The sequence below is a fragment of the Mchenga conophoros genome, linkage group LG7 (genome assembly GCF_057382185.1).
Source record: "Mchenga conophoros isolate Kocher_MC1m ecotype Shallow Benthic linkage group LG7, M_conophoros_male_GT1.1, whole genome shotgun sequence".
Classification (NCBI taxonomy): domain Eukaryota; kingdom Metazoa; phylum Chordata; class Actinopteri; order Cichliformes; family Cichlidae; genus Mchenga; species Mchenga conophoros.
In genome coordinates this window covers 56,422,865-56,436,317 of record NC_140532.1, presented here as the reverse complement: position 1 = coordinate 56,436,317, position 13,453 = coordinate 56,422,865, and the positions used below count along the sequence as shown (strand labels likewise).

At 40.8% G+C, this 13,453-nt stretch overlaps 1 protein-coding gene across 3 annotated transcripts in view; it reads right to left on the bottom strand.

Moving 5' to 3' along the window:
* Positions 1–1,299: 1,299 nt before the first annotated feature.
* ttc28 (tetratricopeptide repeat domain 28) overlaps positions 1,300–13,453 on the bottom strand; it is a 159,255-nt gene continuing 147,101 nt past the window's right edge. For 2 of the 3 annotated variants that reach the window (XM_085280339.1, XM_085280340.1), the window contains exons 24-35: positions 13,258–13,437; positions 12,531–13,099; positions 12,194–12,441; positions 11,403–11,527; positions 10,081–10,158; positions 9,827–9,986; positions 9,244–9,320; positions 7,813–7,836; positions 7,397–7,526; positions 3,924–4,031; positions 3,196–3,823; positions 1,300–3,114 (exon numbers count right to left, since the gene is read on the bottom strand). In XM_085280339.1, coding sequence (XP_085136465.1) covers positions 2,004–3,114; positions 3,196–3,823; positions 3,924–4,031; positions 7,397–7,526; positions 7,813–7,836; positions 9,244–9,320; positions 9,827–9,986; positions 10,081–10,158; positions 11,403–11,527; positions 12,194–12,441; positions 12,531–13,099; positions 13,258–13,437 — 3,438 coding nt within the window. In that variant the 3' untranslated portion in view covers positions 1,300–2,003. The remainder of the gene's footprint in view (positions 3,115–3,195; positions 3,824–3,923; positions 4,032–7,396; positions 7,527–7,812; positions 7,837–9,243; positions 9,321–9,826; positions 9,987–10,080; positions 10,159–11,402; positions 11,528–12,193; positions 12,442–12,530; positions 13,100–13,257; positions 13,438–13,453) is intronic. The other variant, XM_085280341.1, reaches the window with a different exon arrangement.

Sequence of the window (13,453 nt, the reverse complement as noted above, 5' to 3'; positions counted from 1 at the left end):
ATTCAGACTCCTTCTGAATGTCAACAAGACAAAAGAGATGGTGGTTGACTTCTGGAGGAAATAAATTGCGACTAGGCCATTCAACCTTATGGGTGAGTAGGTGGGGACAGTGGACAGATACAGGTACTTGTGCGTAGTGGTAGTGAGTGCCATCTATTTTGCTGTCGTCTGCTGGGGGGACCTGAGTGCCAAAGATGCCAGCAGGATCAACAAACTCATCCGCAAGGCTGTAAAAAATTTGGAGATGTTTGAGTCAGTGAGGGACAGGAGGTCACTAAACAAACTGCTACATCATGTACAGCCCATCACACCTGTTCCACTAATTTCTGAGGCAGCAGACCTCCTTCTCCCTCAGACTGATTGAACCTCGCTGCCATAAGGAAATCATTCTGATATCTCATAGCACAAAGCCCTTAACAGGGTATATCCTGGATAGGTTGCAAATATATAATAGGGCCAATATGGAGAGACAGACAACCACTCAATCTAAAACTCACATCCATTGGCCAATTTAGAATCACAAATTAACCTAACCTGTGAATGTTTTTGGACTGTAGGAAGAAGTCTGAGTACCTGGTGAGAACCCATGGAGACATGGCGACAAAGTGCAAACTCCAGACAGACTGGATTTGAACCTAGGACCTTATTGCTGTGAGGCACTGACGACTGTGCCATTTTTTTCATATTTTGCAAAACTGCACTAAATTGAATCACTGTAAGAGCATTAGCATGAACTCTAAATAACACTGGAAATTAAAAGAACACTATGAACAATAAGACATTTGTTACTGTTAAGTATCATAAAAGCTCTATAAATATTTACTGTACTGTGTTAAGAGTAGAGCAATGGTGAAGAAACTATTAAGATAAGCTGCTGAAGTAAAAGTACTCATAATAGACTATAAAAATACTTTAGTACAAACAAAAGCCCTGCATTAAAAAGTCCAAAGTAAATATCTATTACTAACGAAAAGTACTGGAATACCTAAGAGCACATAAGACAATGAGGGCTAATTTAAAGTGTCTAATATGCAATAATGTGGTTTAGAAAATATTAATTTTTTTTATTACTAATTCAAGTACCGGTATTGCACCTGGTTAGCTTGTACTCTTTAAACACTTTTAATATCTGTATCTACAAATGGTTTCATAAATATCCAGTATATCCTTATAATACGTTAAGAATTACATTCACAATTCTTCCCTTTACCCCCCCTTTTTTAACTAGATTTACTATTTTGCTTTTATTATAAGTAAAAAGAATGTGTGAAGATTTTTTTCATTATAGAACATTGCTGTATGTGATCAAAGCAAGACAAAGAAAGGAGCAAAACTGCATGTTATAAAATCAGTTAAATACTTGGGCACCATGCTGGCAATCACACATGAAACCAAACTAGCATAAAATATCAAAAAGTTGTCTTTACTTCTTCATTGTTTTAATTGTATTTATAAATTGTGTGACGATTATATTAATAATAATTAGAAAACACTCAAAATAAATGACATCAGTAACCAACAGTAATGACATTAAACAATAATTATTAAACAATAACTCAAGATTGAATCCAGGCCAGTACAAAGAAAGCAAGCATTTAGGCTGATGTAAAATGTTCATTCAGTAAGCAGACTGCAGGTTAAAAGCATTTCTGTTCAGTGTACATGGAGGCATTGAGACACATGCCCTCTAGTCAGTCATAAAAACAAAATTAAAGCTAGAGATTCAACACTTCTCTTAATTATTATGCCCTTCCATTTCTCTCCAGAAGAAGGCACAGTCATCACATTCAAAAACATTTACATCCCTTCACAAAAAAGTAACATGTAAAATCACCATCGGTATGAAATGAGTACTTTTTCATTCCTGCAACTCAGCAGGGATTGCTAAAAATGTAGTTGTATTTCCACTGAAAATGGGCAGATTTTATCATTGAACAAGCACAGATATTAACCAGAAGATTGATCTCCTAAATCTGTGTTCAGGACTTTAAATATTCAAATTCTTAACATTTAGAAGATGGAAAAAAGTGTCCAGGTGAGAGAAACTTGTAGCCATTCCCAGAGGGAAGTCTGACACCTCCTTTAGAATGTGTGAGAAGGCCAGCTGGAGATGGAGGTGGTTTAGCCTCCAGGTTTGGGTGAACATTTGGTCTGTCATCAGTGTTGTGGTCTTCAGGTTCCCCTACATTTTTCCTGATAGACTCATTTCTAGGTGAGAGATTCAGCAAACCCAAAACATCTTTCTGAACTGTACTCATTTTTTTATTCTCACCTCGGAGTAAGCTGGCCGGACATGGCATGTTGGGTTTCTGGCTGGCGTTGGCCCAGTAGGTTTTTAAATTGTGGATTGCCTGGATTTTGCTATCCTGTTTGGATTGATGCAGCTTAGGGGTGATTGCTGGGCTAGAAGAGGCTGAAACAGATCCTGCGGAGGAATAGGAAAGGGCTGGGGATGGAGCACTGTCAGCAGGAGAGCGTGAAGGTGAGATGTGGGCAGTGTAAGGCGAGCTGGGGTATTTCAGTTTGAGCTGAGCCTGTATGTGCACATCTGGGGAGACTGTAGGGAGAGGTGAACCCTGATCTTTTACTGAGAGAGATAACGAAGGGGATGAATGAGCTTGGCTGCTGTAGACTGAGCTGATTTTCTGCAGTGATGAGGAGCGAGATGGTGGTTTAGGCCGAGTTGGAGGAGGGATTGAGACAGAGGTAGAGAGCGGTGAAAGATGACTAGAGAGTGAGAGAGGAGACTTTAGACTTGCCCTACTTGTTGGTCGGCTAAATGCACTGGTCTCAGAGGGCTGAAACCCTTGGGCTCCATTTGTAGGAGTCAAAGTTGGGGTTGTTGGAGTGGACACCGATTTCTGTCTGCTGAGAGACTCATCTCTGCCCTCAGCTCCCTTCAGTGTCTTTCCTCTAAGGTTTGCCTTCTGCAGGCTCTCCACAGCTTGCATGTGGCTCTCAGTCTCCTCCAGGATCTTCTGGGCCAGCTCCTGGGGATCCAGTTGTCCTGCAGGTCCTGTCCTTTCCTCTTGGGATTTCACTGTGCTATCTGTCTCAGTGCTCGACTGGTCTGACTCAGAGCTGCTGACTTTTCCTTTCCGCTGAGGAGTTGAGCTGGAAAATGAAACATATAGATACATTTAAAAGAAGTTCAAGAGTAACTCTTTCTGACTTAACAAAAAGTATTGAACTTACATTTCCTTCTTGACTTTGGGGTTATTCTTAACTGTTAGTGGCAGCGTTGGAGCTTTTATTGGAGATGTAGGTGTGCTGATGCTTCCCTTTGAGGAAACTGTTAGAGGATACCCATGCCGCCCAGCAGATGCTCTCCCAGCACCAACTCTGCCAAATCTATGTCCTGCAGGTAGAGGCAGAGTGTCACACTCGCTTCCTCCTCGACCTAATGGCTCACTGCTTATAATGGAGTACCCCGCATACTCCTCGTCCTCTCCTTCTCCCGATAATACTCCTCCATTACTGGTCAATCGACCTCTTGATACACCACCTGAATGGGTGTAGAGGCCCGCGCCTTGACAAGGCTTCTCTGGCTGTTGATGTGAGCGCTGGCTGATGATGTCACTTCCTGCAGGCTCAGGTCTAGACAGGAAACTGAGAGATGAGGCAAGGGAGCTGAGGCTGTACACTGAGATGGCATCGCAGGAAAGGCTGTCAGGGCACATGGGGGGCAAAATCGAGGGTTGAGGTGGGTAGCAACCTAAGGAAAGGGGTAAAGAGTGTGGCTGGGAGGCTGACTGGGAGGAGGACAAAGACTCCAGGGAGGATGAACTGTCTATGCTAAGTCTCTTGGGAAGCTCTGTTGAGTCTGATTAAAAAGAGAGAGAGAGAGAGAGATTTGAAAAATTTGTTGAAAATTGGGAAAGATTTAGTAAAAGAGAAAGTCCAAAGTCATAACTTATTTTTACCAAACAGTGCTAGAAGAGACTGAAGGGCAAAATGCATGATGCGTCTGCTGGCCTGTTTTCCAGTCTTCAGCACCACTTCCTCCTGACCAACTTCACAAAGGTCAAAACCTGACAAAGACAGAGCACAAAATCCAGCCAAAAGCCAAATCTGAGTACTTCAGTGACAAATAGTAAGCTTTATGTTCTTCACTGCTAAAGTAGTTAGTTACTTTATTAATTCATTTTAGATTACAAAATGAGTATGATGATTCTATATAACCACCAATTCCCAAAAATGTTGGGATGCTGTGAAAATGTGAATAAAAACTGAATGCAAGGATTTACAAATCTCGTATACCCATAATGTATTCACAATAGAACACAAAAAAATATCAATTGTTTAAATTGAGAAAATGTACAGTACCATCTAAAGAAACATATTAGCATGGGCATGAATTTGATGGTAGTAACACGTCTAAAAAAAAAAAATGTTGAAATAGGTCCATGTTTACCACTCTCTTCTTTTGACAACAGTCTGTAAACGTCTGGGAACTGAAGAGACCAGCTACTGGATTTTTGGAGTGGACTGTTGTCTTGTCTGATGTATGAATCTAGCTACTTAACAGCTGGTTGTTCAGTTGTTGTATTTTTCATTTGATACGCCAGATGTTTGCAGGTGATCAAAAATCTGGATTGCAAACAGGCCAGTTCATCACCTGGCCATATTGTACAACAGCAATGGTTCGTTGTACAGCATGGGTTCATTATAATTGCGGTATGCGTCTTAGCATTGTCTTGCTGAAATATTCAGAGGCTTGTCTGAAAAAGATATAATCTGGATTTGAGTATACACGGCTCTAAAATCTATATAAACAACACGTTCTCACTCTCGAGGCGTAATATTTTACGCTAGGTGTCAAATCGTCAACATGTTACGCTTCCTGGCACCCAACATATTCCTAAATGACAAGATTGGAAAAATGAGGAAACATGAGAACCGTTTGGAATCAATCCACAGATGTTCGCTCATTTTCCTCAAATTGCTTTGGTAAGCACTATTTAACGTCATTAAAGTGCTGATGTTTTTGACACTGTGGGCATGAGTTTGCTGTCTATTGTCAATAGCAGTCTTCAGTCCGGGTGAGTCCCTACTGTGGTGGAACCTATTCTTAAAAAACAAAACATGGATCCAGCAATTTTATCCAACTACAGACCAATTTCTAAATTGTCTTTTCTTTCTAAAGTCCTAGTCCTTCTTCAGCGCCACAACTTTCTATATAAAAATGGCATTAGTGAAGTATTTCAGTCTGGTTTTAAAGCACACCACAGCACTGAAACTGCTCTTTTAAAAGTTTTTAATGACCTTTTAACTTTTACTGACTCGGGAGATCCTGCCATTTCAATACTATGAGACCTCAGTGCTGCCTTTGACCGTAGATCATAGGATTCTTATCTCTCGGCTTGAACACTGTCGGAATCGAAGGGACTGCATTGGAGTGGTTTAAATCTTACCTGTCCAACCAATGCTTTTCTGTTAGATTGGGGGATACATCATCCTCAAAAAACCCACTTTCTTGTGGGGTCCCCCAGGGGTCCATTCTTGGCCCAGTTCTCTTTTCAATTTATATGCTCCCTATGGGTTTATTTTTTAAAAAGGATGTTAAGGCATGGATGACTTTAAACTTTCTTAACCTAAATGAACAGAAAGCAGAGGTGATTGTGTTTAGTTCCTGTGACCACTGCAACTTTGGCCCCTTAGAAATTTATAAAAAACCTTCTGCGAGGAACCTAGGAGTTATCTTTGACTCTAATCTAACGTTTGACAAACAGATTAATGCTGTAATCAAATCAGTTTCTTTCATCTTCGGCTACTTGCTAAAGTGAAGCCATTTCTCTGTTTTAGAGACTTTGAGAGAGCTATCCATGCCTTCATTTCATCTCACCTCGACTACTGTAATAGTCTTTACTCTGGTATTAGTCTGTCATCAGTTAGCTGTCTACAGCTGGTCCAAAACCCTGCAGCACAGTTACTAACTGGCACACGCAAGCGAGAACACATATCCCCCATACTGGCATCATTACACTGGCTGCCAGTTAGTTTTAGAATTAGGTTTAGGATTTTATTATTTGTTTTTAAGGTATTGCAGGGGTTAGCACCCTCATACCTTTCTGATCTTTTAAATTGGTACACTCCTGCAAGGTCTGCGGATCAATTGCTGCTGGCTGATTAAAGCACAGAGATCGGGCCTTTGCCATGACTGCTCCTAAATTATGGAACAAACTGCAGGACCTCCCCAACATTGGACACTTTTAAAACCTGTCTGAAAACCGACTTTTACTCCATGGCTTTTAAATCAAAATGAGTTTGTATCGAAAGGAGCCAGCTGAGGTGGTTCGGGCATCTGACAAGGCGCCTCCTGGGTGAGGTGTTCCAGGCATGTCCCACCGGGAGGAGGCCCCGGGGCAGACCCAGGACACGCTGGAGAGATTATATCTCTCGGCTGGCCTGGGAACGCCTTGGTATTCCCCCGGACAAGCTGGAGGAGGTGGCTGGGGAGAGGGAGGTCTGGGCCTCTTTGCTTAGGCTGCTGCCCCCGCGACCCGGCCCCGGACAAAGCGGATGAAGATGGATGGATGGATGGAGTTTGTATTACTTTTATTTTTCTTATTCTTACTCAAATCTTCTAATTTTATTATTCTTTTTCTTAACTTTTATCATGTCTCCCGATGTTTTTATTTCTTTTGATTACCTTAATTGTACAGCACCTTGGTCAACATTTGTTGTTTTAAATGTGCTATATAAATAAATTTGACTTTGACTATTTGACAGATGGTGGTATGAGGCGTTTGTGCTAATATGGTGTGTTCGGTTTTTGCTGAAGGTGGTGCTTTTCTTTAATGCTAAACATCTCCACTTTGCTCTTGTCTGTGCAAAGGACATTGTTCCAGATTTTTTATTTTATTTGTTCAGATGCAATAAAACAGCCATGCTGTCATGTTCTTTTTAGAGAGAGAAGGCTTTCTTCTGACAACCCTTCCAAACAAGCCATATATGTTCAGTGTTTTTCCAATTCATTACAAAGAACTTTATCATTTAACATACTAACTGTAGAGCTTGAGTCCTTTCTCACAAACATAATTCAGTAAAAAGCAAAAGTGTCTGATAAGGGGTGTTCAGTAGGTGATATGAAAGCTCACACAAAGACAAACAGGAAAATAAGTAGACATATAAGCATCAAAGACAGATGGAAAAGGATAAACAAAAGTATTTACAATGTAAACCAAGAAACAACACTATAAAAGAACCTTAATCAGAAGCTCAATGCATATAGATGTGTTTCAATATGTTCTGAATATTATAACATAATTTTTTGCTCTGTGCTAGTATTTACCGACATTTTCTTTACTTACAACTGACATGGGTGATGCAGTAGATCACTGACAAGGAGGTATAAAAAAAATGTGAAACTAAGTTTCTTTTAAGGATGACTCACCCAGTGCAGCCAGGAACTCGTGGCAGCCTGGCAGCCTCCAGAGCTGCACACTAATTGACACTTGAATGGGAGCCAGTGGAAAGTCTTGCTCTTTGTCGCCTGACTGCAACTGAACCAACACTTGGTGAAGCTATGGAGAGGAAAGAAGATATAATGACTGGAGTGCTGGATGAGTGTTTATACTTTTTCAGTTTTTAACTTATTTATTACCTCACATTTGAGAACATATAAGGATTGTATTAAATAAAAATACTCCAGTGTAAATCAACAATTCTCAATAAACAAGGACAGATAAAGCACGCACTTCACAAAGAATATTCAAATAAAACATCTTAGTGTCTGAATGTGTTTGTGCCTGCTTTGACGAGTGTTGTACTTTTGAACTCAAGCCAGAAGTTTCATCATGAAACACTTACCATTCCTGCCACACTTTTAACTGCCTTTGTGAGGTGTGTATGACAGAAGAAGAAACAGAACTTTAGTTATTTATTTTTGTGTAATTGTTGTGTTTGAATTACTGTATTCTCAGCCATGCATGAATGATGATGTGCTTATGCAGGCAATTCTTGATGATACCCATATAGTATTTATGGAGGGCTACAGCAAGCAAAGAATGATGAAACCAAACAAATGACTGCAAAATGAAAAAGTTAGAGTGAAGAGTGGGGGGTGCTCTGCACTTTACCAACTAGCTATACAAGCAATCTGTTTTAGTTATGAGTGGTTAAAAGACAAGTGTGCAGAATATCTCATGACCATGCTGACCAGATGCATGCTAGGGTTGGGAAACAACAATGCATGCAGTGTTGAGTGTGTTTGCAGAAAGCAGTCATGCAAATGAACTAGATTACTAACCATATTCAGTAAATTTTACTTCCCTACAGTTATGGAAAAAAATGGAAATCTCTCTCTTTCTGTATATATGCAATGCATGTGGGAACTATGGATGAATAGAAATATAACATCCTCACTGACTAAGAAGCACCTAATAGCTCAGGGCATCAATTAATGGTGCAACATCAGTAGAACACAGTTACTATCAAAGCTAGAGGTTGAGAGGCTACAACCCAGTGGGAATGAGTGAGCAGTGTGGACACAATGAGCCGACCCTGATAGAAGAAGCATTGGAAGTGAACTAGATGACGCTTAGCTACCTACAATGACAGAATTGCTGTTTTTACACCAGGACTCTAAGATCAGGCAAGCCGACCGGAGCTCTGCCTGGATTGACCATAAGACTCAGCCTATGACTCAGTGCCTTGAATAGTGTACAGGAACATCTGAGCTGCATATGGACTAAAAGTCCCCACTTTCAGATGGGGGGAGGGGGGGGGAGGCACTGCAAAGGTGGTTAAGAATAATAGGGGTATGGTCATGTCGGACTTTGAGTTCCAGACAGACAAGCAGCTACTGGCCAACCAACATGACATAGTGGTGGACAGCAACACTGGGAAGAAGGGCCACAAGAAAATAGAGAGTTACCAGGGCCAGGAGGAGAAACTGGAGTAGATGTGGAAGGTAAAGTCCAAAGTTGTCCCAATGGTAATAGAAACATTAGGAGCTGTAACCCCAAAACAGAGGTCTCTGTTCAGAAGAGTGCATCTGCACCAGTTGGTCCTTCAGCCCCTGGTACAGCTAAAATAGAACACCCAAACTCCGAGGCCTCTGGTAGAGCACCCAAGTTTAAGCAACACAATAATACCATCCCCCAGCTTTTTGAGCTTGGAACTCTCAACGTTACTTAGGTAAAGGCCAAGAATAAAAACAGGTGGTGGAGGGAGATCTTATTTTTTGATGTGCGTAGTTCTTCAACCACTGTCATGACCACCTGTCCAACATGATAGTACCTTATGAATGAGCTGTTCTCCAGCCTCAGATGCTGTGACCAGCTTACAGAGTGCCTGTAAGGCTGGAGGAGTAAGACCTGGGGATGCACAGAAAGTTAATCAGAAATTTCTATAGCACTGTCATATCTTGATCACGAACAACTAATACAACCTAGTGTAACATTTTACAAAAGAGCTATAAGTTGAAATAAAAATATAATCTGAATTATTCTCTTGCTAATATAGGGTATCTTGCAAAAGTGAGTACACCCCTCACATTTTTGTAAATATTTCGTTACATTTTTTCATGGGACAACACTGAAGATATGATAGTTTGATACAATGTAAAGGCAATAATGGCTGTGTGTTAAATTATTTAGAGGGGACAGCAAATTTACACTGTTGTACAAGCTGTACACTGAGTACTTTGCATTATATCAAAGTGTCATATCTTCAGTGTTGTCCCATGAAAAGATATAATAGCATTTTTACAAAAATGTGAGGGTTGTACTCACTTTTGTGAGATACTGTACATTAAACAAATATGATTTTATCAGTATGACTGACATAGGAGATGTTTTGAATAATGGAAAAACTCTGTTACCAAGCAGTGACTGTAGAGTGGTACTGCACTGCTGCAGTCGATCCCCAGGATCTGACATAGGAAAAAAAACTGCCGCAGGGAGTCCAGCAACACTACCAGAGAAGTCCAACCGAAAACCCACTGCAGAGAGTAGGGCCTGCCACCCAGGCACCCCGCCGACCTTACCCAGCACAGAGGAGACATGTGGACATGAACAGAGAATACACAAAGGTTGACATTTAAAGAGAAGGAGAAGGAAAGACCAACACACAGACCTTATTCTCCACACTTTGCTGCGATGTGTACATTGGGTTACACTGGCCACTCTGAATGCGCTGTAGTGATTTCTCAACCTGTGGACAGAAACAGGCACAAATTGTGTTATTTAATCAGACTGGAATGTTCAGATGTGGGAAAAATGTGTTTTGAGTTGCCATTCACAAACAATTTAACATTTTCTGGACAGGACAAAACTGAAAGAAAATTAAAAGAAAACATCTTGATTGATAATCATGCATTTCATTAGCAATCAAGATGTTTTCTTTGTGTTGAACACAATCATGGGTGCTTCCTTAAGAAGCATTTTAATTCCAGAATTCACCAGAAAATAGCTTTACCATTTCTCATTGATACCTCAGATCTCTGTGCGTGGATTGTGGAGTGATATTTATACAGCAGTTTTCTAGTCTAAGCTCTACTACAAGCCTCATTCACACATTCATACTGCACTTTATTCCATAAAAGAGGACCGTAGCCACAATGGCAGCACTCACTGACATCATTCTGGACTCTGCATCTTTAAGGCTTTAATGTTAGGTTAGCATTTTACCCCCCTGCCATGCTATTTAGAGCCAGACGTGACCATAATGCTCTAAGGTATCAGCTAACACTAGCATGCTGGAACCGCAATGACTGTGAAATTTCGGCAACATGCTCTGATGGAAGTCTGATGATGATAACTAAAGTTATGATTCACTGTATTAGATTTTTATTGATCTTCATGAGAGCTAAGTATAGTCTCCCCAGTCTGTCTCGCTAACACATTTGAATTCTTTTTCCTTAGATGGAGGGAAAGTGATGTCCCCAAATCAAGAGGGGTAGAGATAAGAAGCACTGCAGAAAAAAAGCAATTTGCTGTCAAAGTAGGTTAACACGTTCACACAGACCTTGCGCTGAATGTAATGACTTTCTTTATTGTTCAATACTTCTTTGATGCAAAGTCATAAAGTCATTAAAATAGCTCAGTATGAATTATCTAAACTTAATATAATGTTTTCATATGGGTTTTTAAAAACTTTTTTCAATCAACAGTCTTTAATTAAATGACATAAAATAACTGCTATAAAAAGCAGTTAAGCCAGTATTCACATTTGTGATCTTTACAATAGTTAATCTTTGGATGCTCTGACAAAAAATAAAAGCCACATTTCTAATTAAAGTGATTAAAGTCATGCTCATTTAAGATTTTCCAGTAGTATTTATGACAAATCGGCTGTCGTTTTATTGAACTGATATCTAAATTCATCTTTTGAATTTTAAACTTACTAATAGAGAACTAATAGAGAAAGCGAGACTGCAAAGTTTGAAGAAGTCTTACCAAGTGTAACAACACTCTCAGGGCATCCCTGGCCCTCTCTGGGTACTGAAGGATCTCTACCAGGGCTTGGCCAACCAGTGACATGGGACTGTTCAGCTTTACATCATTGCCAATAAGCATGTAACCTAAAAAAATACAACAAAACACATCTTTCGGTTTCTCGTGCATATTGAAACTGTGTTTTTTGGAGTTCTGAAATGTAAATGTAGCCGTCTCCAAAGCACCTTGGGTTAGCTTCTGTTGTTTAAATGTGCTGTAAGTTATGAATAAAATAGGCATGACATGTTTAAGGTAAAATTTTCATCGCCAGTAAATAACTTATGTAACACAGTGGGCTACATAATAAACTTGAAGAATAGAAACAAAGTGTTGATCCTGCTGTACTAGTATCGACCCAAAATCAATACCAGCATTGGTATCAATGCTATCGATAATTGGATTGATCCGCCCACTTCTAGTTCATGGTTTGCTCTTTCTCATACCTTGCTTGAACACACATATCACTGCTGACCAGTAACACCCCAACAGACTTGCCATATTGGATACAGTGGCCACAACAATTATTCTTTTTTTTAGTTTATAGCGTTTACGTATCATCTAACATATCTCAGACATTGACATTGCTAAGTTGTACAAACTAATTGGTTCCTTTTAGCTCATTTGAACGAAGAAATTGGTTAGCTGATAAATGCTCCACTATATTTTACAGCTACTCCTCTTGTGTCTGCGTGCTGTGGCTCAAAGCAACTGAGTCAAGCTTTAGTATTTTACATTAATGATTGTTTGCTAACCAGCCCAGTTGGAGGGGTGTGAGAAGTGCTTGCTGCTCTGCAGTGTCTTCATGGCTTCCGTCAGAGCTGCACTGGCTTTGGTCCCATTGTGAAGAGCTGTGTAGAAGGTGTGTGTGAACAGTTTAGAGGCAGCTACTGGCACAGGCCACAAAGAGACACACACACACTGGACCCCTGCAGCCAAGAACGCTCGAGTCAACCCCACAACTCCATCTGCTGTTACCTTGCTGCCGGACTCTGGGTACAACCTGAGGTGGCAAAGGGTCAAAGAGTTACATGGGACAGTCAAAAGCTAAGAAAAGCCTGTGTAAAAAACCAAATCTGTGAATAGTTATACCTCAGGACCACCAGTTTGACAGTCAGACAAAGGTCCAGTATATCAGCAGCAGTAAGAAGGAAATCTTGAAGTGGTGGACTATCACAGATACTCTCTACCTCACACACACTTTCACCATCCTCACTCCTTTCATCTGCTCCTCTGAGTCTCTCTGGGCTGCTCTTTGAAAACAAACCCTTCACTTTTCCACCCTGATCTGCTGCTTCGCCTGACACTGACATCCTGCGGGGTGATTTCTCCTTTGGTCGGCCACCTGCCCCATCTCCTCCAGCATGCTCTTGGCTAGGGGCAAGGACCAAAGCTGCAAGCTTCCAAGATATATGTGTGGCAAAGTGAACACACTCTGCTTGACTCAGAGCTGCTAAAATGCGATCCTTTGTGGCATTGGCTCCCGTTAGGGGATGACATCCCAGCTGCTCTCCCAGCCACAGGGCTTCCTCTTGGGCTGAGGGTAAGGGCCCCCATAGCCAACGGTCCATGACACTCGGTGGCAAATGAGGTGCACCGACCACTGCAGCCATTGAGCCTCCATCTGGACAAAATAAGTGTCCACTGCGTCGAGCATGAGGCTGCAGTTTGAACACATTTGATACAGAAATATTATAATAAGCAATAAATATTTTAAATAATTAATTGAATAAACACATATGTCGGAATAGTTTGACAAATACAATATATGTTACTTTACATCGATTATCAGAAATCAAAGGGTACCAAAATGACTTACCTTTATTGTTGCTCCCAGGCTGGCTAAAGAAGGTACAGAAATTAGACTGAACCTTTCATACAGGTACTCATTAGAGGAGCTGCCTTTGAGCAAGGCAAATGGAATTAGGTATAATTCTCCCTCCAGAACTAACACAAGTTGTCTGTGTCTACCCACGGGTCCACTACTGTGCATCAGGCCCTGTATAGAGAGAGGT